A 26,846-nucleotide genomic window follows, 5' to 3' on the forward strand; every position below is an offset into this window, starting at 1 on the left:
ATGTTCCAAATTACAGTTATATTTGTATCCGGGAAATGTACACTTTTATAGAAACTTTATACAGACTTTAGTTATCTTGTATTTTAATACCTAGTATTAAATTGGATTAAAAATATGGAAAAATACGGATTTACACACTGTATACTATAGATATATATACTGGTATATACGCCCAGTCAGTCGTCCGTCGCTATAGTTCGTTTTTTTTAGCATTAGAAAGAACTTGTAAGAAGGTGAGCGATCTTGACATGTCTTTTAATTGAAAAACGCTTTTTATAATTCAAAAACTATTACTTATGAAAGCAGAAGATTATAAATTATCGTATTAGATTCATAATTGTTACATATTTGTCGTAACTTATTTTTAAAATGTGTTTTTCAATTAAAAGACACATAAAGATTACCTTATTTCTAATGCTAAAAAAAACGAACTATAGTATCGAGTGCCCTACCACCAACCCTACTACGGACGGATCGGCATAGATTTAAGAGCCGATCTTTCAATCCCCAGTTAAACGGACAGGATTTATGAATACAGATATTTTTAATAATTTTAAATAGGTAGGTACCTGAGTCCGTCATAGACACCATGCATCAGCCTTATCACCACCAAAGCTGACCGCTCATCAGAAGGCTGATACGCCTCCATTTTGAAACAAATCTCACAGAACCACAATCATCACTTCACAACGCACTTACACCATATTTAAATTTTATGAAGTTTTTCATTCTAAATTTCGTGTCACTTTTTTTTATATACCACATCGGTGGCAAACAAGCATACGACCCACCTGATGGTAAGTAATCACCGTAACCTATGGACGCCCGCACATCCAGAGGTGTAGCGGACCTTTTAAAAACCTGTACACTACTTTTACAAGTTTTTCATACTGAAATAGTGAGTGTAGAAACGTTTGGTTAGCGTAGAGCCCTGAACATAACTGATTAGCGAAACGCTGGCGTAGATAATCGTTTAACTAAGATAATACCAGATACACATGATAAATCCTTTTTCAATATTCAAAGCGAAAATCGTTCTTGAAATAATTTGAAAACAATGGTATGTTATATTCGAAACAATGACTGAACAGGCAATCAAAAAAAGACGGTTTAAAATAATACGTTTTTTTATACTTAAGTGATGGGCTAATTTGTATTGTCTTTGTAAAATTTTAAAAATGCCACCTCCTAATCCAAACATCATTAATTATAATTACGTACACATACTGTGTAAGTACGTATACTTATCTACTTATATTAAAACGTCTTCCGTAGCTACAGATGCCAATTAAATCATTTGTCAAGATGAAACAGATCTAATGACTGTACTTAATTAATCTACATTTTCACGGTGAAAATAAGGTAATTTAAATAAAAGTAAATGCTTTAGCTATTTTTAGGGTTCCGTACCCAAAGGGTAAAACGGGACCCTATTACTAAGACTTCGCTGTCCGTCCGTCCGTCCGTCCGTCCGTCTGTCACCAGGCTGTATCTCACGAACCGTGATAGCTAGACAGTTGAAATTTTCACAGATGATGTATTTCTGTTGCCGCTATAACAACAAATACTAAAAACAGAATAAAATAAAGATTTAAATGGGGCTCCCATACAACAAACGTGATTTTTACCAAAGTTAAGCAACGTCGGGAGTGGTCAGTACTTGGATGGGTGACCGTTTTTTGTTTTGCTTTTTTTTTGTTTTTTTTTGCATTATGGTACGGAACCCTTCGTGCGCGAGTCCGACTCGCACTTGCCCGGTTTTTTCCGGTATGGAATCATCCAGACAATTCCGCAGGGATGTAGTATTATAGCTACTACTTTTTTACGTTCACTCTGACTACTACTGTTTTATATGAAAATAATTTACTTAACAATTTGGTATTTGCAACATAAACCGTATTTTTTTATAATTTTACTTAAATATCAAATACTTATAACATTAAATGTAATGTTGGAATGCCAGAGGCCATAATTATTGACGATGACGCAAATATATGGTACGTGTGTTTTTAGGGTTCCGTACCCAAAGGGTAAAACGGGACCCTATTACTAAGACTCTGCTGTCCGTCCGTCCGTCTGTCACCAGGCTGTATCTCACGAACCGTGATAGCTAGACAGTTGAAATTTTCACAGATGATGTATTTCTGTTGCCGCTATAACAACAAATACTAAAAACAGAATAAAATAAAGATTTAAGTGGGGCTCCCATACAACAAACGTGATTTTTGACCGAAGTTAAGCAACGTCGGGCGGGGTCAGTACTTGGATGGGTGACCGTTTTTTTTTGCCTTTTTTGCATTAGGGTACGGAACCCTTCGTGCGCGAGTCCGACTCGCACTTGCCCGGTTTTTTTACATTAGAAGAGAGGTTAGAAGGCAACATCGACAAAGCCTGACTGGATCAACCTCGACCGTACTCACGAATTAATTCATTTCGTAAAATTGTTGGATTGTACAGTATATCCATATTTGGTTTACATATCGTTTACTGTGTGCGAGGAAAGTATACACGACAATGCAAATAAAGGATCTGCCGCACCAGATTTAAGTAAATATTCTACGTTTATTAATCAACGAAACATGTGTTTTACTTTCATTGGCAGATAATAATATGTCCTCACAGCTTTTCATTGTTCTTTACCCAAGTTCAGACTCAGCTCAAAAATTATCCACATATGTAGGTACAGTCACCTGCAATAATATGTTGCACAACGAAGGCCGCAAAAATATTTGACACGATCTTATTTGTAGAGCCATAAGCGCGTGATAAGTACATATTTTTGCGGCCTTCGAAGAGTAGCATATTATTGCAGGTGACTTTACCACTATATATGTTGTGGTTGTGACTGTCCTGTATAGGAGTAATATTTGCCGGGGCCCATAACCTTGTCACGTGACAATGTAAACTCAGTAAAACTCACTTGTCATGCTTAGTGCGGGGGTGAGGCTCAAGCTGCAGCGGGGTGGCGGGGGCGGAGCGAGGGGCGCCGCACCCGCCACCCGCTGCCCCCGATGCGAAGTTTCCGGTTGACCTGAAACAAGACATATCATATGTTAGAGAAAAAACCGAAAAGTAGGTGTATCCGGAGAAAAAACCGAAAACCGAATATCTTAAAACTTATCGGGCCTGATTTAGTTAAATTATGATTTATCCCTTTCTTATAAATAAATAAAAGAGTCAGATAAAGAAAGACAAACAATTCATAGCTATAATTCGTTTTCAGCATTAGAAATAAGGTAAACAATCTTGGTGTGTCATTTAATTGAAAATCCCATTTTAAAAATAAGTCACGGCAGATATGTAACAATTATGAATCTAATACGATCATTTATATTCTTCTGCTTTCATAAGTAATAGTTATTGATTTTTAAAACGCGTTTTTCAATTAAAAGACTTGTCAGATCGCTTACCTTCTTTGAAGTTCTTTCCAATGCTAAAAAAACGAACTATAATTCAGGCCAATAACGCGTTTATGAATAATGCCATAAGTCCCTTTTCACGAAAGATTAACAGAAAAAAGTTTTTTTTTTATTTAACAGAAAAAATATAAAATTCTCAGTCAACGCCTTCTCAGCAGCAAGAAACACTATTAACGATTACGAAATGAAAGAAAAATGTATGGAATTTTCGGGACACATTTTTCTCCTCTCAGAATCACGTGTTCAATCATAACTTTCACAATCCAGTTACAAAATGAAAAAAATAAATTTAAACATATAGTAGGTACCTACACAGTACACAGGTCATATATATATTATAATAATGAATACAAATAACTGAAATGGGTCAAGATCGAAAACATTACTACTTTTACAAGTATTTAAACGGTGGCATTGTTATCCCGAAGGATTTGAGGTCCCTTAACTAATGTAGTACTCGCGACAAGATTTCACGAGAATCTGACCTCGATGGGAATTAACCAAGCCATTTAATCTAAAGGGAAACAGGCAAATAATAATATGTATTAATATGAGTGTACCGAAGTTTCGTCAATTCATATTTTTACGTTATTTAATTTACTTACCTAACCACTAAGTTATAACTACCAATAGGATATGGAATAACTATACGAGCAAAATAAACAGGAATTGTTTTAGGATGCTGACTCGGTCGTCCTTGCTCAAATATTCATAACTATACATGAAATACATTAAGTCTAAAAACCGCTCCTTGTCTTTCCACAAGAGTTTCCGCAGTAGCATACGAGTAATAATACAATAATTAATAGCAAATTGAAATAGGCGGCCAAAAGTTCTTGTTTAAAAAAAACAGAAATAATTTTAGAAAGCGCATAACTCACATTTTTTTACAATGTACCTGTATGGTCGACTCTGGCAGCCAGATACGAATACGACTTATCACGACCAAAATCGTTTCGAGCCTAGATAATGAAATTCAAACTAAATTAAAAACTGTAATAACCGTATCTCATTTACCTTCTTAATTTGGTATTGCGTCGTCGGCAAGATCTTGACAGAGAACTTTGCGCTACATTATAAGTCGGTTTAGCAGAACTCCGGAATTTTTTACCTGCACTTTTCGACATTATATCGAATAAAAATTGACAGGTAAATGTCACACTTATTTTCTAGATTATTGGTTGACTAATAATTAAATAGTCGCGCAAGAATTAGTACTGGTGCTGACAGTGCAATGCACGGACGACAGACTAATTAAAATGATATTACACTATCATGCACTGATCCGATGATTCATTAGTATATGTTACTAAACACTATTGAACACTGACTGCTTATTATAATAAGCTACCCTGAAGAAAATACATTTTAACAATAAAGAATGACTATTTGAAAACACGGATCAAACTTTGCAACTAGCCGGTTTGGTGTATAAAGTTAAACTGAGGTATAAAAAGTAAATATGGATTGGATATAATAATAATGAGCGTGGCATTTGTTCAAATAACAGTATTGTATTTTAGCTGTACTTATTTACGCAATGTTAAACATGTAGGTACCCGTCACCTATAGTAATCTATTCGTGTCAATATATATACTTGTGTCCTTATTGCTGTTTGACGGCGGTCCATTTTTTTTTCATTATTTTTTCCATTTTATTCTATCATTAGTATTTCTACTATCATCATTGTATCCGTCTCACTGTGGCTATAATTACTAAGGTCAGGCCGCTTGAGAGTCGCGAGAGAAAAGAAATACCCTTCATCTTGGATTTTGTTTCGAGAAAAGGTTCCAGGGTTTTCAATGAGATTTTATTAGATGTCATATCGTAAAACCATTCTGGTGCCAACTCTTGTAATTAATAATCAACGGTCATTATAATTATTACTAATAATACGGTATAACGGACGGAGCTACGGTGGCTTTAAAGCGAGGAAGATTAGTATATTATTAAAATCACGTGCCAAAAGCGCGGTCTAGTCGAAAGCTCTCCGATTGACTGACCAAGTTTTCCGATTACGCAGATTTTGAGATCAATATTTGTCTGCCTGAACTTCTAACTCACACTCAGTAATCGCCACCAACAGATGTAATATCTGTTTCACTCAAATTCGTATTATATATATCCAGTAAATCGACCTTCCTCAAAGTCCCCGTCCTTGCGAAAAGTGGGACGCGTCAAGGCCCCACTCGATTCGGTGAATTTATAATACAATTCTCTAGACACTTGCGTACCTACCTGTTTCATTAAGGAAATTGCATTTACATAAAATACTTTATAATGAGATTTTTATTATGAATAAAATTATAAAAACATGATTAGTGTTAAAGTATAAAGATGAGAGCTGACATGTAAGACTTTGGAAGTTTACATGCTTCTCAGTGAGAACACGCAAACCTATCTTAACCTAGATTTGATGTCAGGTCTGTAAGCAGGGTCAGGTGGCCAAATTTTTGGTTTACGTTGGCAGATTACTTTTAAACCGACGGAGACATACGCTGATGCGGCGACAAGAGTATTGGTGGAATAATGCCTGATGATTATTAGTAACTGTAACTGGAACCCCTATTTTATTCATAAGTACCTCTATTTCACGTGTATCTGGCGTACACATGGAATGGTGGATGCTTAACTCTAATACAATACTCTCGTGAGTGGGCGTTCCTTGTCGCCCACACAATGTCAAACAAGATAAGCTATCCGGAAAGCAATATCATTCTATTAAAAAAGGATTTGGTATGTATAATAGTTGTTAAATTTTATAATATAGCGGCCATTTTGGGATTTGGCCGAAATTATGTGGTGCTACCCAAGTGTGGAGAAATCTAAAATTGCTACAAAGATATAGGAAGAGACTTATGTACTGTCCCTTTATAATCCATGAGCACCAACTTCAACGAGATTTCTCAAGCGCTGAACTTGTTTATCAAAACTATCGCCACCGCCACGAACTCAAATCTAGATATTTTCGTAAACACGTGCTTTAAAACTGACTGGTTCACTAACGACGTGTTTATATCTACTAGGAACTGGATCGCGATATATAACTTTCACTGAAATCTTATATCGTCTTAATAGTCGTAATGTTTGGAATCTCGGGAGAGTTTTATGGAGGGGAATTAGAGAATGGCTGAGCATGGAAGTGAGAATATCTCGAAAAGATAATTTGTTTTCAGTACACTACCTGTAATTTTCTGAACTGCCAATTCACGAAGCATAAGTTTCACCGACTAACAAACAATGAAATTATTTATTTGCAGAAAACTAGCTACTTTACTACAAAATACCAATTTTACGTCAAATTTTTTATGTAGTAGTTATTCTAGTTAGAACAAATTATAGGTACTTAAGTGCGCGGATATGAGTCTTCCAACCCTTTGAAAAATGACTGACATGACTTATTGTAAATGCAAACTACCTATATAAACGATTGCTTTATTCTTGACAAAGTGGCCGTGGCAGTGAAATGGGGCAATTAAATCGATTCGCCAGTTGCAGTATGTTGCTTTTCTCAAGGGACACGGAGCACACCGCTTGACGTCAATCATAATTATTAAATCAGTACTAAGGCCACGTTGGTAAGTATAGAATAGAAGTCCCTTGTATTAGTTTACCGAGTTCCATACTCCGCATTCTACTCATTCGTTCAGCCTTCAGATTAATGGTTACTTTCTCCCTTATTATGTCACCCATTTTGTCATATGAGTAAGCCACTTTTTCTTTAACTTTTCTCTACATTTATTTCAATTCTTACCAAGTATTCAATGTGCATCGAGCGAAATAAATAAGAGCGTAACAAAACTAGCATATAATCTTCCAGCAAACAACAGTAAAGATTTCCAAATTAGGTTTATGATCATTTTAGGCTGCTGGGATCTGGATCAATTGACTGGTTATAAATTTTATAGAATCTCAGGGCATATTGATAGTTGACTCGTCAACATCGAATAATAATGTTCTGCCCTGGCTAGTGTTAAAAGCAAAGACATATGTAACTTCGTATAAGATGAATAAAGTCTAAGGTAAAAACGTGCCTCGGAAATCAAGAAAAAGTCATTCTCGGATAGATGCTGCACACACCTTTAGCATATGCTCGGCTAGATGGCGTGACGACACCGTTTCATATTTAACAATTTTAACACATAGATATGAGTGAATGAACATGGATCAAAATTATATAAAAATAATAAAATCATTTATCCATACATACATATATGTATAATTTTTTTGATAATTTTATACGTTTTCTGTTTGAGTTTTAGTCGTGTGTCTATAAATGGCAGTAAATTTACTGTGACTACAAATTTCACAATGACAGGACCCCTCTATACTATGTATTCCTTTGGATAAAAGGGAATGATGTGGTCCAGATTAATCTTCAGATACCTAGTGAAAGGTTAGAGTTAAAAAAATCCTTTTATTATTTCAAATACGAGTATGACTTACGATGAAAGTAGGGAGCATTGATGTTGAGTGTCGATCACCGTTCCAAAATCAATGACTATTTCTTAAACACGAACAACAAAAGCAATGACAAAAGTACCAAAATAATTGCACTAATTTATTATCCAATAAACACAATAAATGCAAACTTAAAAATGAATTTTCGTAAATATAAATTACTTATTTCAGTTTTTCCTGTCATACCACAGCAGTGTCGGCAGACAAAACTACCTGTCGTACGAACCTGATGTTTATTTAAATAACGGTAAAGACGTCGAATGTTGGTACGAGATATCAAATTAAAAGTAAACTTGCCTTGTGTTTACTAAATCGCCAACCAACCTGAGCCGAAAAATCGACCCATTCGTGGCAGCCATGCAGATCGCAACGGTTCTTCTTGTCTTAAGTAGACTTTTGTGTGTCGAAAATGTAAGTACTTATTTTAGTGAGATGTGTTCGTTTTTAAAATACACCGTGATATTCAAGTGATCCGAGTTTAAAATCGTATTTAGAATTAGCCTAGAATCTGAATGAATATCTAAGTTAGCCATAATAAAAAGAACACTCGACTAACTTTTATCTGGGTAAAATAATATAATTATTACTTTTTATTTGTGGTTAAACATATGCAACAACATGGTTTTGAATAATTTGGAAACTGCTAAATTGCATTTCAAACTTATAATAATATCAGATAAGTGTTTTTTTATTCAGATATGTTTTTATTCATAAATTTACTTGATTTTAGACGATGATATCGAGGAATTACAAAAGAGACGTGATTACAGTCGATGAAGACCCGACTCAGCGTTATCCATTTTTTAAATTCGCTTTTGTAGCGAAATCATCTGATGACGAAGAGGACAACGGAGGAGAAATTGCGTTAGATTCCAATGAAAAAGAAATATTAGATAGTTCCGAGAACACAAAAATACTGGGGAAACTTAAAGAGGTAAAGAGAAAAATACAGTGGACCATGTACACCTGTTTTCGTGTTCTAGCGAATGATTACTTTACACAGAGCGTCAAGTCTGCAGAACAAATTGTTATATCGACGAGATTATTATCATTATAAACTTAATTCAAACAATTTTTTCGAAGTTAATTTACTCTCGTATCTATTTAAAATTTAATTACCGATAAGGGAACAAGATAAACTCTGATTTGGAATGGGACGTACACGTGCGTCACCGAGGTATCGGGGGGCACGGCAGTGCCCCCGCCAAGTCTTTTGATTACCCATTATCCAAATACCCTAGTAACGTCGCGTCGTAACCCGCGATCAAACATTGGCACACTTAGGTTTCCCGCAAAAAATGAAACAGAGAAATTGAGAAAAATCTATTAAGATATGTAGTTCGTCTGTTTATCCTAACCTCACTTCACAACGCCATTTTCTTTAGCAATAGACCTGGTAAAACATGTGAAACCAGACACGAGTGAAAAGTGGGTGGCCTTGATAACACTGTTTGCTTTAGAAATTGCTCGATTGATTTATCGGATCCACTTTGCTGCCGCTTCCCTACGCAATCGTGTAAATTTTAAAAACTTTCACTTTGAATCCTCCTCATTACAGCGCTTTCAGGGTTGCATCCTAAAGGAGGCCGCAGTTTTTATCACAAAATCAACGGCTATCTGACTTAGGGTTGTAAAAAACGGTTTTTTTCTGACTTTAAAAAATACATGAAATAAAACCGTTTTTTTTCTGGAGTACGTTTTTTTTTAAACGTATAAAAACTCAAAATTTGCAAGGCAGTTAATACTTTTATACGGTTGTTTTACTTGTTTTAGACTTTATGTTAACCATTAAACCAATTTAATTTACCAACTTTGATTAATAACAACATAAATGAAATCTGTAGTGGTAGTTATCCCAATTTACTGTTGGCAACACCAACGCCTCTCGTCGCCGCATCGGGGCACTTAGTTTTAAGTTACTTATATAAATAAATCACGAAAAACCGTTATTGTGGCATATTTTTGTTCATCTGAAAAAAAACCTAATTTAGAACAAAAACCATGGTGCCAGGTTTTTTTTCATGTTTTTTTTTTCATAAATTTTAAAAAATACATTTGGTTTTTTTTCTATTTGCAACCCTAATCTGACTTACCGCAATACTCGTAGCTACAGGGGGAAAACTAGCTACAGTCCGTTTTATTTTTATTGCAATGTTTCCCTTTGAAAAAGAGCACTGATAAATAAATTTAGAAACTCGTTGGTACAAAACAGGGAAGAAGGTAGGGAGGATATAATTTACAAAAGGATTTCCAAGTTGCATGCCTTGCCCGTTGGTCACAAAAGTCAGAGTATGCGCACAGGGTTTATGCATGCCTTTTTTAGGGTTCCGTACCTCAAAAGGAAAAAAACGGAACCCTTATAGTATCACTCGTGCGTCTGTCTGTCTGTCTTTCCGTCTGTCACAGCCTATTTTCTCCGAAATTACTGGACCAATTACGCTGAAATTTGGTACACATATGTAAGTTTGTGACCCAAAGACAGACGGTTGGTACGGAAAGACAATCCGAGAAATTCCTCGATGGGTTTATTGGATCAATTTACTTCAATTTTGCAGCCGTGCGCGATCGTGGTACGTTCTAACATTCATCCGACGATGCAATCGCTGCTGCGCAAGTACAGATACGATGCAAAAGGTAAACTAGGATAGAATAACTACAACAGCAAAATGGTCTCAAGGATTTTAACAAAGTTCTGTTGCAGGTGCACTGATTCCCAGCAGTGTTAGATACTTCATAAAGGTGCCGCAAGGCCTCGGAGCGCCGTTACTGGTTCCTCTAAATGACAAAACTGTTTCGCATCTAGGAGGTTACGTGAGGTAAGACCTACAGAATAAACTGTCAAGCATACTTTCTCTATTTTAAAGCAAATTTATATACGGCGGACAACGTACCATATACCAGAAATAAAAAAAACTTGAAGCTGTCGTACAGCAATTATATATGACCAGTCACTGGCGCAGCGGCATTCTAGCACTGGGTGGTAGGCCATTAACAGTGCACTTGTACTGGTTCACCTGAAAGTTCCATCTCTGGATGAGCACGATGTCACACTGGCATGACCTGACCGATTTAGTTATCAATTTAGAATTTTAACCATTTCGACGCCGTGTCAAACACAAAAGCTGTCAGGCGGACGCCACGTCAGCGAAGTGTCAAAACTTTGAACTTTATGTATATGCACGTAGGTCTATGTTGCTCTGTGGCCTGTGACCGATTAATCAGTCGTTGGCGTTGAACTTGCGGTGCGGATATATCGGTCACTGGCGTCCAAAAGGTTAATGTGCAGCTGCTTATCTCAGCCACAGAGAAGTAAATATGCAACTGAATGTAGATCATCAGTTTAATTGCCCACCATATTTTCACTAATTCTTTTTTATTTTCCCTCAGGTATTATAAAGAAGTTCCGCCAATACCGCAAGCATTATATTCAAAACGGAAATTACATAGTTATTTTAAGCAGTAAATGTGAGACCATTTTATAATCAATATATGACCACAGGATGATAAAGCTGGCCCAATATTCACCTTTATTTACAACGGCCCGTCAAAGTCACGGATGATTGGTGACCCATTGATTGACAAATCAATGGTGATTGCGATTGTGTACTCTTTCATCAAGGAAGTTTTTTTATTTTTAACTTTTATTAATTACCTTCTCGCAATATTAAAGCAAATCCACTATGCTTGCGACTATCATTCGGCAGCTTATATGCTTATCGCGCGAACTGTAATTCCGAAATATTTATTGTTTGTATTATTTAACAAAATATACCAATATACTGTAAAGCTTGATCTGGTGACTTTTTTATTGTTTAAAGATTATGATGAAGTTTGGTGATGGGGACAGTTTGAGTCCCAGGAAAGGACATAGGTAATATGAAAGTTTGTATACGAAACAAACCATCCATTATTCATCCATGTTTGTTTGTCATCCATTAGGAGGGTAAAAAGGGGGTGAAAACCAGGAACCCCAGGCTTCTACAGCCTATAAAGAACAGTAGGAATAAACTAGAACAATGCTAAGCACAATAATGGCCTTGATATAGAAAGGTTAATATTTTAATCAGCTAACACATGTTAGGAATTGTGCCAGCTGCCAGGTGTAGCCGAATGTCGGGAAATGACAGACGCCGGTGGGATAAACAATGACGAAACAACTGTGGATACATATCATACACATGGCTTGTTTCATTTCATGTAACAAGTTTTGATTTCGCAGCTGTTAGCGCTTGTTACACAAGTAGACTGATTTTAAGGGGAAACAATAACTACGACGTGGGAATTTAAGTTGACACATTTGCAAGATCTTCTACTGGATATGAAGAATCCAAATATACGCGTGACAGTCTTTTAACTTAACTGAAGTCCCAAGTTTTGTAGATTTCATCATCAGTTGGGACTCCTTAGCTTGGACTCTGAAATGATCGTCGTTTCCTAGTTATTGGAATCTAAAACTATTACAGTTGGGGTCAAAGAGCAGCCGGGTGAAACCACATTGCAGCAGGTTTTCCTCACCATTGAGATTTTTCGATGAACTTGTAAAATACCTACTAACACTAAAGAGTACACGCGTATTCATGTTGAAATTGAATAGATATACTCGTATGAGTAACTTTATGCTAATTTTAACGAATAGGCATCCACTTAGCAAAGTTAGCATGTTCTACACAAGTGTATTTGGGCGGAGAAAACCTAGTTAGTAACTTGACTATTTTTGGTATACGCCTTAGCGTCATGCATGATCTGCATTTGGAAACTTAATTCAAATAAAACAAGATCATTGCAATTACTAATTATATAACGATACATGTTTCAGCGTGGTAATAATATATATTTTGGCTAATATCTGGCGGATTTTTCACGGCTAATAAGATATCGGATCATACCGCTTAAAGAAAACCGCACAAACCGAATGAGAATGTCGTATTCAGATACCAAAATTGATAAAAAATAAATAGACGACGCTTGGATGAATTTGTTTGGAAGGTCAGCAACAGTAATTAAGCGAATAAAAGACTATGTTTAAATCTTGTATTTATAGTATATTATAGCCATGTAAAATAGACGGTAAAACTACAAACGTTGTTGAACAATCGCGGAAAAATCTAAGGCATTAGAAACAGAACACGTTTAACGTCTCGTAGTGCGCAAGCTCATCAATCTTAGTTTTATTCACTTGTGGTTAGTGTTAAAACGTTAGAAAAACGACTGTGTACAGCCATTAATATCGACGGCGATCGCGCGAAATTACCCAATTAATGTCTTGGCCTGCCAGAGTCATAAAAAAAGGTTGTCTTCGGTACATAGAACAGACTTGGTGTGGTGTAAGTGCTAAATAGGTACAAGCTTGACATGACAGCATGCATTAGATTTCTTTAGTTAAAAAAAAACTTCAGAACGTTGAATTACGACATTATTTTTAACTGAAGACAGACAGTTAACACAACTAATACCCGATGACATCTCTAAGAAATAGTAAAGTTAAAATAGAACGTTTTTAGATCAGGGACGTTCATTAACTTTCGGAGGGAGATTATAATTATGTTCATAAAAAAATCTTCCAAATGTATTTAGTGAAAAACAAAGACAGAGGTCTATAGAGGGAGGAATTCGTAGTATCAATCCTGATTATTTTTACTCAGCAATGTAATGTACACCTGGCTACATACGACCATATTATACCTATACGTATAACGCAACAGCTCTCTTACGGAAGTATCTCATTTAGACAGATCAGTCTGCCGCTAGTTTGTAAGTATACTACGCACTCAAAACTGGGATGTGGAACAGGAACTACATATGTATTATACAAAACAAAACTACCTTATTTTTTGGGTTCTAACGGAATCCTAATATGTACATTAAGTAAGGAATCCGCTACACACCAAATCCAGCTTGAAATGTAATTTTGACGTAAAGATTTTTCCGACAATGTATGGCAGAATTGGTTTACCGGTTGAATTAAAAAATCTCGTTTTTTTGGTGTTTTGCTCACTAATATCGTTTAAGTGTAATACAAGTTATTATGCAGTAAACTACTGTGACTTTGTGGAATACACTGCAAATTATTTTGGCGTCGTAGGACCTTTTATTAACAACCAATATTAAAAGCCACTTAAAAGCGTAATCGATAGACTTACTTTTTCGGTAAATATGCGTCATTGTGGTAAAATAACTAAAATATGCGTCACTGTGTAAAATATAATCCATTTATTTAGGTAATTATTAAAATGTACTGTAAGATTTCAATAAGTTAAAGTAGTATTTATAGACGGGTCTAACGCGAAACACGCATATAATGTGAGTTAATATGTGTTCAAAACGCGAAAGTTTAAAATATTATATAGTATTTATAGATCAAACCCCTTATTCATAAAACTTTACGGGCCTGATTTAGTTTAATTATGTTTTATCCCTTTCTTACAAATAATAAGTCAAAATGATAGATAAGGACAAACGATGCTAATTGATGATTGTAGCGCGTTTATGAATGAGGGGGTAAGAGTATTTATAGCGCCTTTGTAAACTTACACGCTTTATCTTACTCACAGGACCTAACGAACTTTTGGTACGTGACTATTTTCATAGAACATCCGACATATCAAGGTTATCTTTAACGGCGCTATCCTACTGAATTAAACATGCCCACGTCCCGGCGCGGTCCTTTGAAGTGAGAGGCCGTTGGAAATAGTCGGGTTGTGCTGGCTTTTTGTACAACTTCCCGTGGTCGGAAGCTTTGCTGTTCTTAAATGTACCGTCCACAGGCGAACGTTCGTCTGAGGAAAACCAGTGTCAAGTAATCGTTGATTACAGAGAGTTGTTACGAATTTTGAAGGCACAATTATACTGGTTCGATCGCATCCGACCTTCGCCAGCGTCCGGTAAGCAATTGAAATACATGGCCTGGCATATTTCCAAAATTGTTGTCGTTTCAGCCCTTTATTTTACGTATTTGTACATGGCACATAAAGCATAACAAATAAAGTAATTATCATACACAAATCGGTTGAAATTAGCCAACAGAATATATCTGACCACGCCACGACGTCAAAGCGATATTTTAATCATTATAGTTACATAGGTATTATTGTTCTTAAAATGGCATTGAATTTAAGCAAATATTGTTGTTGTATATAGAAATTATAGAATTAATAATGTGATAAACAAAATGATCAGAGTCTCAAAAACCCGCATGGCGATGGCGTATTGTTTTTCCGTAAACATATAAAATGGGTTGTTTCCTAAAATTCGACGATTACGGATGTTGTTCTTATTAAGGTTTTGTTTGTTTTTGTTTATGAGGAAAAGTTCCTGTTTTGTATCGATGTTAGTGAGTTGGCAGGTACCTACACTAGATACGTAACCGACAACAATCTTAACGGCGCAGAAAATTAAAAATTTAAAGAAGTAATTCTCATTTTCTAATTGAAGACACTTTATTACGATCGAGCAATATGGTAGGCAAAGGCACTATTAGGAAGACTCTGTTTTATACTAACATTACTAAAATATAAATGAATAACTATCACGCGTATTCGGGAAACGAGATAATCACAAGATCTAGATACGATATAGAGATCAACTAGATTTACATTAGATATCGACTAGATGTGACTTGGATATCTAAGTCATAATTTGTAGAAATCGTTCAAGAGGACCTCCAGAATCGCGGAGACGTCAAATTTGACATATCTATCTTACAAATATCTTTAAATTATCCATATCGTAATTTGACATATCTATCTTACAAATATCTTTAAATTATCCATATCGTAATTTGTTGAGGTCTAGTAGAGATCTAATTTATTTTCAGAATCGAGCCGTTTGTCAGTTGATTTGTTATTATTATTATCATATTCATGCACGATTTATATATTATCGGAAAAACAGTGGGCAATAAAAATGCACGTGTCGGTAAAACGTAAGTACCTAGATGTTATCCACAGGAAAGGAACAATCCTTGCTAACAATGACCCTACGCCGTGAATCATGAATAATCAAGTAATCAACGTGTCTAGAATTATTAGAAACTCTCGAGCCGCTAGGAGTGAACTAGAATTTTCAGGACCAAATCTGCCGCTAGTATGGTAATCTGTGTATTGTTTAAATTAAAAACCGATAGTGTAAATACCTACTGTAAACAGTTCTCTAGCTAGATATAGGTACTAGCGATGTGACAGACATACAGACGGACGTCGCTCCATAAGGGTTCCTTTTTACCGTTTTGGTATGAAACCCTAAAAGATAAGAAGAAAGGATAAGTGGTGTTTACAATACTTAAAGAATTGCAGGAAAAGCATAAATTTTATTTTTTTCGCATAGTTTCTAACTGTAAAGTGTCGTGACCAGAGATGCGAAAAATACTTTATAAAAAGTATTTAAATACAAAATACAAATACTTCCTTGATAATACTATTTCAAATGCAAAATACAAAATAGTTTTTGAATTTGTATTTAAATACAAAATACGAAATAGGTATTTTCAAAATACTTTTTTAAAATACAAATACTTTTCGATAGGTACTCTGAGTAGTGAATACCTAGTCTGAATTAAAAAGTATTACTCGAAATTTCCGAGTTGAAAAGACTCTCTTTATTCTTTGAAATCAATCCTCTATCTAAAGTGCAAATTTCTAGTTGTTTGCTCATATTAACCGGTAGGATGTAGGTATGGATGATGGTTTTTATCGGCCAACTTTTAAAGCATTAATTTGTAATGTTTCACAGCTAGTATCAGGCGCGGATCCACCGTTGTGGGCACGGTGGGCATGCCCACAACCCTAATAGGGTGCACTATTGATTCCCCGAGTAGAATTTATTGGTCGGGGAATCATCAGGTATAGTTGAATTATCGAGAAGATGGAATTGCATTTGTAGTGGTTGTACCGTTTGCAACAAAAGGAGAATAATTTTCTCTTAACTTAATAAAATGACATACTCAAGAAGTGGAATAAGTAGTAGTCCTCAGTTTTTCTCTTTTATTCGCTATCATGTTCTTCATCTGAGCTGTCACAAATATTGATAATAAAATTATCTGTTATTTGATCCATTTCTCCTTCCTGACATCGATATTTATTTTCTTCACTTTCGACGTGGTGACAAATATTTTCCCAGTCCTCAGCAGTGATGGTATTCATTCGTTCAGTTGCTAAACTCATAATGCCTTGCATGTTTAATGAAACGTTTCTTTTTGCTACATATCCTTTTACCATGGACCAAATATTTTCGATCGGATTGAATGTCGGGTGATACGGTGGCAATCGTAATACGGAGTGGCCATGTTCTTTTAAAATGTGGTACTCGCGAAACCGCTCTTTATTTTGTTTAATTAATTCATACAAACTGGTTTTGTACATCAACCGGTTATACGAAATGTTGTGTTCTGTCAACCAATCCATCATTTCTTGTTTATTAGAATTTGACGTTGGAGCACGATTCAAAAGTTTGTTGTGATAGGACGCATTATCCACGATAAGTACGCTATTCGGTTTGAGGTTCGGTATTAATTTTTCTTTTAACCATTTTTCGTAGTTGACAAAGTTCATCTGGTCATGGTAATCTCCCGTTTTTTGGTTTGCCTTAAACATTAACAAAGCGTTGGGAATAAAACCATCTTTTCCTCCTGCGTGCACTATTATTAACCGCTGGCCTGTACTGATTTGTTTTTTTACACCAAATTCTGTTCCATCGGTCCAAGCTTCTCCGGACACATGTGAAGTGTGGATGTAGGTTTCATCAGTATAAACTAGTGGTCTATCTTGAGATCGATATTCCGCAATTTTGGTAAGGTAATTTATTCTTAGCAGTCGTATGTTGTGTTTTTCCATTAATATTTTTCGGTTGTCCTCGGTCTTTTTCCATTTAAATCCTAATTTTTGTATTTGTTTTCGTAAGGTGGAAATGCCAAATTTGTAATCTATATCGGATTTTAACACAGAGTGGAGTCCCTTTAAGGTTGGAAATTGTTTATGGGACAGATGAAAATTGTATATAGTTCTCCGGATGACTTCCTGATCAAAATCGTCTACTGCTGATGACGGACAAGGACGCAACTTTTTATTCTTCGGGGAGATGAATTTCTTTGTTGTTGCGAATTTCTCGCTGTTGCTCTCAGTCACAATGTTATAAACAGTAGAGAGACAAACACCTGTAGCTTTTTCAACTAACTGGGCAGCGGTGTAAGGCAAGTTTAAATTTTTCGTCAGTTCAAGTTCAAAATATTTATAACAGTTGAAAATTATTTGCTTACTTTGACTCTCAATAGGACCAAAATTACTTACAGCCATATTTTTTTTAAATATAAAAATTATTCGTAGTCGTACGGGCGGACACAATAATTAATTGAGAATACAATCAAATCAGAGTTAAAAATATACGCACAACGTAAATAATATTGACAATTTCACACTGACATTATTTTTGTTTTTAGTTCTTCGATATATATATAACAACCTCTTTGTATGCTGATAGTACAAGAAAATAGAAAATTCAAATATAGAATGCCTGTAAACAAACAATACTACTACATATGCAATTCCACGCTCTCGATGATTCAACTATACCCTCGAGTCGCACTTGGCCGATTTTGGAGTGTCTGTGACCACAACCTTTTTTGAGGGCTGGATCCGCGCCTGGCTAGTATAATGCCTCTCGTTAGTGTGATGAAAACGTCTCGTTTGTGTTTCACCAGGGCAGAAAAGTTTGTTCTCCTCTCGTGCCTTGAAACCCTCCCAACACTCAAGATTCCACTTTTTTAACCACTCGCTACGCTTGTGGTCATGTGCGACGTTACTAAACAGATTCAACAGTTCCATGTTAAAAGAATGAGAGAGTTGCCAGGATTGTAACATCAGAAGAGATTGTAACTCCTACCTACCTACTATAAAGTATTTTGTATTTTGAAAATAGAAAATAGGTCCTAAAAACTATTTCAAATAAAATACAAAATAGTTTTCTTCAAAAGGTATTTAAATACAAAATAGGTATTTTGCATTTTGTATTTGCATTTTAAATACAAGTATTTCAAATAAGTCACATCTCTGGTCGTGACTCACAAATGGTCTCGCCGGAAGATCAGCGCTGACTTTTCGGTTAGCTTTACCACCACGAAATGGTCACGCTTCAACATCTACTTATTTAGGTATATATTTTATGTTTATATTTGTTTGTTGTTCTATACTTGTGAATGTTATAGTTTATCATGCGATAATTCTGATTCTGATAAAGTGCTGTCTTACGGCGGAGGTGTGCGATTTCTGTGACGCCAAGTGTATTTATTACATGAATATTGCATAATCTATATTCTGCCATAGTTGCCTTATGGTAAGTACCTAACCTCTAGGCTCTGGTTTAAGTTGACAAATTGCTCACTGTCAAAGTTCACGGACGGGGGTCGATATTATAATTGACGAATGGCCGCAGGCTTCATAACTGATTCACTAATGCAGTCAAGGTTAATGGGCGAGTTAAGGACTGACCACTCAATAGTCTATACTGACAGTTTTGTCCATATGTAATCAATGAGGTCATTTAGGGCCATACGAAATCTAAGTCAATAACTACATACAATTCCATAGGTATACTATTTGGTGATGCAATGAAGAATTCCGGAAAAGCAAAAGAGTACATTTGATCTCAGCCTCGGTAGTAATTAAGTGTCACCAACGTAAGATTATATCGGAAGGGATGTGTTCACATTCATATTCATAACTCACAGAATATACAATGGAAATATTGGTAAATGTAGGTGTTTATATAGGTATCTCGTAAATCGTGTGACCTTTATCGAATGTAACGCGTTGGTTTCCTTCGATGTTTGCGAACAGCCATTTTCCTTGTAAGTAAAGCGATGCCGCGCGAGGAAAAAATTACATAGATTTATATTATTATCTTAGGTAAAACAATAATCGATTTATTTTAAGGACACATATTTTTTTTATCCTAAATAGCTGTAGGTACTCACAACTACTTTTCGCAAAACCGTATAATTATGGTTCATAGTTACGCATATAAATAATCTTTATAATAACTTGTTATACTACACAATACAATGCAAGGGCAAGGTCTTCATCTCCGGCATCTGACCTTCGTTAATGGAGTAAAACATTGAAATTATGTTAATGTTAAACTCATTAATATTCGTAATTGTTAATTAGTGAGCGATTATTATTTTATCAATTATAGTTGCTAAAAAATAACAGTTTCCTCTTCCAAATGTTAAAAGTGAAATATGTATTTTTTTTAACAAGACGGCAGCAAATAAGCTTGCGTCCCGGAAAAAGTTTCGTCTGCAAATTGTGAACAGTTTGATGTTAAGAATAATTTAAAGTGCGTCGCATGGAAGTAGGTTTTCTCGCAATGTTTTCCTTAATCATTTTATACCTAGATAAGACTTTTCTAGTCTAGTCAGTTGACTCAAAAACAATCCTAGACAACCGCATATAATTGTCCTCCGCGGTTTAGAATCGACTTATTGAAAGGCGGCAATTGTGTTGTTAGTATCTAATCATTTTAGCTATGATCGTGGACTCAGTACCTAATAATCAAGATGTAAAGGCATGTTACTTGCTTCCGTTTTGCGTGTAGGTGGGTATAGTGGATGACGTGTTTCCAGTTTTGCTTGTAATAGATTTCAGTTAACCGTTACACCATTCACATAAACCTTTGCCACGACGGTCGCTGCTGGTTATTAGGCCCTTCATGCCTTATCAAACAGTATCATACAGAACCAGGCGTGGCTCACTCCGCGATTTCGTCGCATCTCTATAAGTACATGCGGGCCACACCAATTTTGGTGTTTAGCAGTAGGAGTTGCCGCGCAACTTAACAGACGCCTGCTCGCGCTCATCTCTGTCGTAATAGACGCGTTTTGTTACTAGAGTGAAGCTTCTGTACCTAGTACTATTATTTATTCTGTGACAGAATCGAGTATGGTATGGTATAGTACACCGTGTTTTTTTTGTTTTCCGTTAATTTCAAGGGTGCATTCCTGAGCTTAAATCAATTAACTTTCTCAAAGACACCGATATTCTAATTAACTCCATTTCGGAGATAATCAATATTTTATTTTTTTCCTTTAAGGCCTCTACAAGCGTGTACACTTGCCTTAGGGCCGGTTTACATATTGATTAGTGTTTAGAATGAGTTCATACATTTGCTACTAAACTTAAGTAAAATCTCGGTCAATCGATGTTCGAAATGACATTGATATGTCACCGATTTCAATTGTTTGGTTGAGTTAAATGTAATGGCCGTCTTAAAACAATACTACATGCTACATTTAATTACTTTTTAAACATTTTTTTTAAAGCAAAATTGTTTTTGTTTTTTTTAAATTAACTATGTCATTTAGTTCTCTTAAACGTACTTAACCATACCCCGAAGTTAACGGAATTCAATAAAAACACGGTGTATATAGCGCGGATACAGAGATGAAGTACAAACGTCGTCCTTACTGCCAAAAGCGAGAAAATAATCTGGTTTAACAGCGTTTTCCTGTCAATACCTTCAGCAAATTTTAAGAGACGATGCTCGATGTAAACTGTTCATGTTTCATGTGGTTTAACAGTATAGGATTAGCGGTATTAATAATAAAAACCATTGGTACGTTATTATTCTTCCAAATGTTTGTTATTCTTGTAACAACCGTAATCTGGACTTCAACAAGCGTGTTACACCATTTTTTCAACCAGGTTATTACCAGCGCGTTACTAGCCAAGTATTCCGATTCGTTATGCAAACGCGGAGAATAGTTCTCGGGCGCCAGTGGAACGTGGCCTTGATCCTTAACTATGATCAAAGGGAGAGCAGAGGGCACCTATACTCGAGTTGGTTAGAACTCAAACCTTGAGTCCAATTGAGAATGAACTTGGCTTCATATTACGAGACTTCAAACAAATGTCGAGTCCCTTTCTGAGTTTTCCTGTGAGCGTTGCGCAAAAGGGCTTTAATCTTAGTAGTCCTATAAGCAAAAGTAAAAAAACCGGACAAGTGCGAGTCGGACTCACCTACCGAGGGTTCCGTACTTTTTAGTATTTGTTGTTATAGCGGAAACAGAAATACATCATCTGTGAAAACTTCAACTGTCTAGCTATCACGGTTCGTGAGATATAGCCTGGTGACAGACGGACGGACGGACGGACAGCGAAGTCTTAGTAATAGGGTCCCGGTTTGGGTTTGGGTTTTGGGCTATAAATAAATGACCTAATTAAGAATAGTGATAATTGTTGCTATTGAAATACCTTGTTTATTAATTGTTGGCATGTAAAACAACGCGTATTAAAAATTGTTGCTAACATTTGTTTTCGCTTATACTTACACAAATTTAATCAATTTTACATCAATGTAATACGGTTGCTGCTGTTAGCAGTCTAAAAACTGAGGGCCTACCGCGAACCACATTCGACTTGTTGTCTCTCTGTCGCACTTGTGAATTCGTACGTAAGTGTGACAGGAAGGCCCTCTGCGTATCGTTCATATGGAAGAGGGCCTTATACTGGTTCTCCTGGGCCTTCATCTCGCCCGTGTTATTTCGGTTATCTCTCAATCTCTCACAAACTGGGTGTCGCAACCTCTGTGATGGATCTACCATGGCGTGCGCTTCGACCTACTTTGCATTACTGAAATAACTTCAAAGAATAATCGACTGATGCTATTTGAACATAATAATTACAATGAGTTTCCGTTTGCTTCATAGGGTTACTGTAATGGGGATTATACGCTTACAATCTGGCTTTGGCTTAAGAGAAAAAGATCGTCCCTTTTTATACGCGCGCACTACTTACTTCTTTTGATTATTTTTAACCAATTTTCTTCTCATAATAGACTTAGAAGCGAAAAATAATTCCATACAAATTTTTAAAATCTCCCAAATCTCATAATAATCGAAAAAATGCAAATAAAATCAGACGCGAAGGCCCAGTTATCGTTATAATACATCAAATTGTGTAAATAAAACTAGAGAGGATCGAAAATGGAGACTACGTTTGTATGGCGAAGCCGATTTTCACTATCCTCTTAAATTCCTTTAACAAGATTTAAAGTTTTTTTTCGAAATAAACATTTTTCAAATTGATATTTCGTGCCTAAATGTCCTAGGTAGGAATACCTGTTTACATTGAAACATATGCGCAATATCTAGATAGTATAATAATAATCTAGATAGCTACCTAATCAATATATTTATCTGGCTTATCATTTAAAACCCGACAAGGAACATATTGATTTAGATTTTGTACACCTGTGTAAGATTAACAAACATTGATAAGCTGATATAAGATGTGTTTTTGAAATCATTGCTATTTTCAACACCACAAGAGAACACAGCAAAAACTTGTAAGACTGAAAATGGCAAACTGAAAATTTGTATGGAAAAGTGACCGCTAATATTTCCTCTTATATCCCAAACAGCTACCTTCTACCTACTACAAATACACTACCGCAATTTCTTTACCAACCACCTAGGGTTAGTGGTAGAACTATTCAACATGTATTCCATGAATGTGCAGAAATACATGGTTTAAAGGTCATCATTTCATAGAAATTTGACATTAAATAAGACTGCTTTTGCAAGTCATGTACAGAGGACATTTTAGTAGTATAGGTACTTAGGTAAATTAAAAAGAAATTAAGATGAACCACATTGTTTGAAAGTCCTTTACAAAATGACCCATTTTCATAAAACATATTTTCCGTTAGAATTTCAGATAAAAAGGTCCTTATGCACTTGAAACATAAAGACTTCTGTGATGGAAAGCCACATAAGAGGTAAGGTGTCCAAGACCTTTGCAATATTTGTATAATATTTTATTCAGTCTCTTAATAGGAATTATTATACTCACATATGATTACTAAGTGTCAAGGCCCAACTATAAAAGGCCTTGACACCAATACAACTTTGTATACCATAATCTATCTATGTCCATAGGCAAATGTATTGTCAATGTTTGAGCCTGGTACCGACAAGCGTGGGTGGCTAAGTAATCAAACAAAGGAGGGAGAAAAACAGGTATTATACACCTTCTGACTTTTCATGGCCAATGTTAGAATTTCATTATCAATATTAGTTCATGCAGTGTAGTAATCAGTGTAATGTATTTTGTATTGTTGAAAGGTAAACAATGAGTCGTAACATATAATATTATATTGATACATCAAAATCAAATAATTACCTATAGAAAATTCTTACTTCTTGAATAGTTTTAGCGATATATATTAATAATAAAACATTTTTCCTTTGCATACAAAAATAATTGAACCATAAGCTGATGCTCTAACAGGAAATTTCCCAATGTTAGCCACATGGCCACATGTCCTTAATATGTTTTGTAGATAGGTATTAATTGATGATCTGCTAGGCTTCTTTTGTTGAGTTGGGTCGGCAAGAGTAGTACAACTCATCACACAAAATAGGCGCAAATGATGACTTTTAGTGGCTGAAACCCTGCCAGTGAAAAACTATAATCTATAACTTTTGCCAATTTAAATGTGCATAGGCACAGGCTAAATCTGTATGCACCTTTTGAAGCGTTTTCGAAACTCACATTTAAAATGATATGATTCATAATGAGAAAGCTTAGCATTTTAGCAAATTTTTCATTAGTATAATAGTTCTAAAAATGTCTATTAAATGTAAATATTATGCATTTAAATCTTACCATGTTTTTCTAATAGTCAGAAGATTTTTACTGGGCCTCTTCCCGCTTGAATCAGTAATTACCGAGAACCTGTCACTTAGGCTCCTCTTGACCTCCGGCAGCCGGAGCAACCTGTCCCCTGACGACAGACGCAGGGACTTCCCAGTCACCAGCAAATGAGTCTTTTTAGGCTTCAATTCCACATCGTCAACAGTTTCACTCACTTCTAGATTTGTCTGCACTTGTAATGACACCTTTTTAGCCTGCGACCTCCTTTTAGATAACCTCAAACCAGCATTTTGATTGCATTCGGTAATTTCTCTACTCTTATTGTAACCATGTTCGCATCCATTCCCAAAACCTTGAACGAAACACAGCATAATTTCGTCAGGATATGACTCCTTCATTTAGAAGGTCATCCGACACGTAGCTCGATTAAGGTCACTCTCGAGAGAGATTTGATTAGTTTTCATCTCAGATGAAGAAAGTCGATAAACATTATTTTCACCAAATTGAGATTGTCAAAAGTACGTTAGGCACTCAGTAGTAAACAATATAACGTCACTGTTTGTAAACCGAAACTATCACACCGTTAGATTTATTAATACTGCCAAATACAGTCACTTTTAGGGAATTTACACGAAATTTTGCACATAAACGATGTTCTGTTTATGTGATCAAACCAAAAATTTAAAACTTCAAAAAGTAAAATGACATTTCTGTCAATAGTGTCAATAACGAGCCGGGCCAATTGCGTTCGGAAACACGTACGCGGCGTGTAACAGCTGTTAAGCAACTGAAACACCAAGCCAAGCGCCTCACGGGCTCACGGCTGCCTTGCGTTCTCGCGAATCTCGCGTCTCACCGCTTCGCTGACTTGCCCCGTGTGTGGGCTTGACTGACCAACTGACGCGGCTACCACACGTGTAGGCCAGCAGCCGCATACTTGCTTACTAGTTGACCCAATAATTATGTAGTGCAAATTGCTAATACACAAAGAGTAAATAAACAGAAAGAAAACTTCTTGACAGAGTCATAACAAATATACACAAAACTTATATTTTAAGATTACATCTACAGGGTGTTACTGACCATGGGGCTTTAAATCCAGGGCTCGATTCTACTCGCTAAACTGAGCTACTTTTATTATGGCACGAACCCCGAAATCCCGAATAAAATTTTTACTTTTTCATATATTTTGGCTGATCAGATGTTGTCGTTTTCTATAGAAAAGCCAAAAATTTTTCCCCGATTTTAGGGTTGGTCCCATAGTAAAACTAGCTCAATTTAGCGAGTAAAATCAAGCCCTGGAATTAAAGCCCCATGGTCAAACACATACTGTATAAATTTACCTAGTTAAACGAATACTTCTAGAAGTGACGTTTTAGCTGTATAGTATTGAATAGTTAAATCATGAGTCTACATTGCGATATTTAGGTACGATCAATACTGAAAAGCTAAGCTAAGTGAAACAGGATCACCTGGGTTACCGGGAACCAAACTTGACACCCCCTTAGGCAAGCGCTGTTGTTATGCTTAGGTAACAAATTTAATGTTTTCAATGGGCACGTGTCACTTAGTATTTCTTTTACGCTTAACTTGTTATAAGTAAGTAGATAATTTTTTTAGCATTTTTTTGGAAGGCAATCTGCTTAATTGAAGCATTTGAATCGTTCTTCAAATGTACTTACTTACTTACTTACTTCGCTGGCTCAGCGACCCGAAGTGGATCTTGGCCTCCGACACTAGATTGCGCCATTCGTTCCTTTCCTGTGCGATCTGACGCCATTCAGCCGCTTGCATGCCACACAGGTCTTTCTGGACCTCGTCGATCCATCTGTACCTAGGCCTTCCGACCGGACGTCTCCCAGTTGGTCGCCCCAGATAAGCTCTTTTAGCCGCACGATCCTCTCCCATCCTCTCCACATGGCCGAGCCAGCGAAGTCGAGCAGCCTTGCTCTCGCCGATGATGTTGGGCTCGCCCACCAGTTCTTCAACCTCCAAGTTTCTCCTCATTCTCCAAGAGCCATCCTCACGTCTTGTAGGGCCTAGGATCTTTCTAAAGATCTTCCTCTCTGCCACCAAGAGCTTCAAATCTCAAATGTAAGTTAAGGTATTTTAATTACATTAACAATACCTACTCGGTTGAATTTTTTTACAACTTTTGTTCGTTTATATAAACAATTTAGCACAGGTCTTTAGGGGTGAATGAGCTGAACAAATGCGACTTGCGAGGGTATCTATATGCCTAAAGTTCAATGCCTCTAATATTGGGCTGGAAACATTCCTAAATTTCATGAGAAGCCTGTTGGAATTAGTAAACACCCAAAC

General features: G+C 36.1%; 2 protein-coding genes across 2 annotated transcripts in view; one reads left to right on the forward strand and one right to left on the reverse strand.

The window, feature by feature from the left end:
• The window catches only part of LOC134669490 (uncharacterized), a 106,842-nt gene that overhangs the window by 56,688 nt on the left and 23,308 nt on the right, over positions 1-26,846 (reverse strand). Inside the window, exon 5 of the mRNA XM_063527077.1 lies at positions 2,921-3,031. Coding sequence (XP_063383147.1) covers positions 2,921-3,031 — 111 coding nt within the window. The remainder of the gene's footprint in view (positions 1-2,920; positions 3,032-26,846) is intronic.
• Positions 6,936-11,611, forward strand: LOC134669220 (uncharacterized). The gene is made up of 6 exons (XM_063526733.1): positions 6,936-6,998; positions 8,053-8,292; positions 8,612-8,815; positions 10,437-10,515; positions 10,583-10,697; positions 11,269-11,611. Exons 2-6 carry the CDS (start codon positions 8,239-8,241, stop codon positions 11,342-11,344), a joined length of 528 nt encoding a protein of 175 aa, XP_063382803.1. The 5' UTR covers positions 6,936-6,998; positions 8,053-8,238; the 3' UTR covers positions 11,345-11,611.

Source organism: Cydia fagiglandana, chromosome 12 (assembly GCF_963556715.1).
Source record: "Cydia fagiglandana chromosome 12, ilCydFagi1.1, whole genome shotgun sequence".
NCBI lineage: Eukaryota > Metazoa > Arthropoda > Insecta > Lepidoptera > Tortricidae > Cydia > Cydia fagiglandana.

Bases quoted from the DNA above. Each gene is read 5' to 3' on its own strand.
- LOC134669220 (XM_063526733.1), top strand. From the start codon at position 8,239: ATGCAGATCGCAACGGTTCTTCTTGTCTTAAGTAGACTTTTGTGTGTC. The intron at 8,816-10,436 runs GTAAAGAGAAAA...TCAATTTTGCAG, and splicing joins TACTGGGGAAACTTAAAGAG to CCGTGCGCGATCGTGGTACG. The intron at 10,698-11,268 runs GTAAGACCTACA...ATTTTCCCTCAG, and splicing joins CATCTAGGAGGTTACGTGAG to GTATTATAAAGAAGTTCCGC.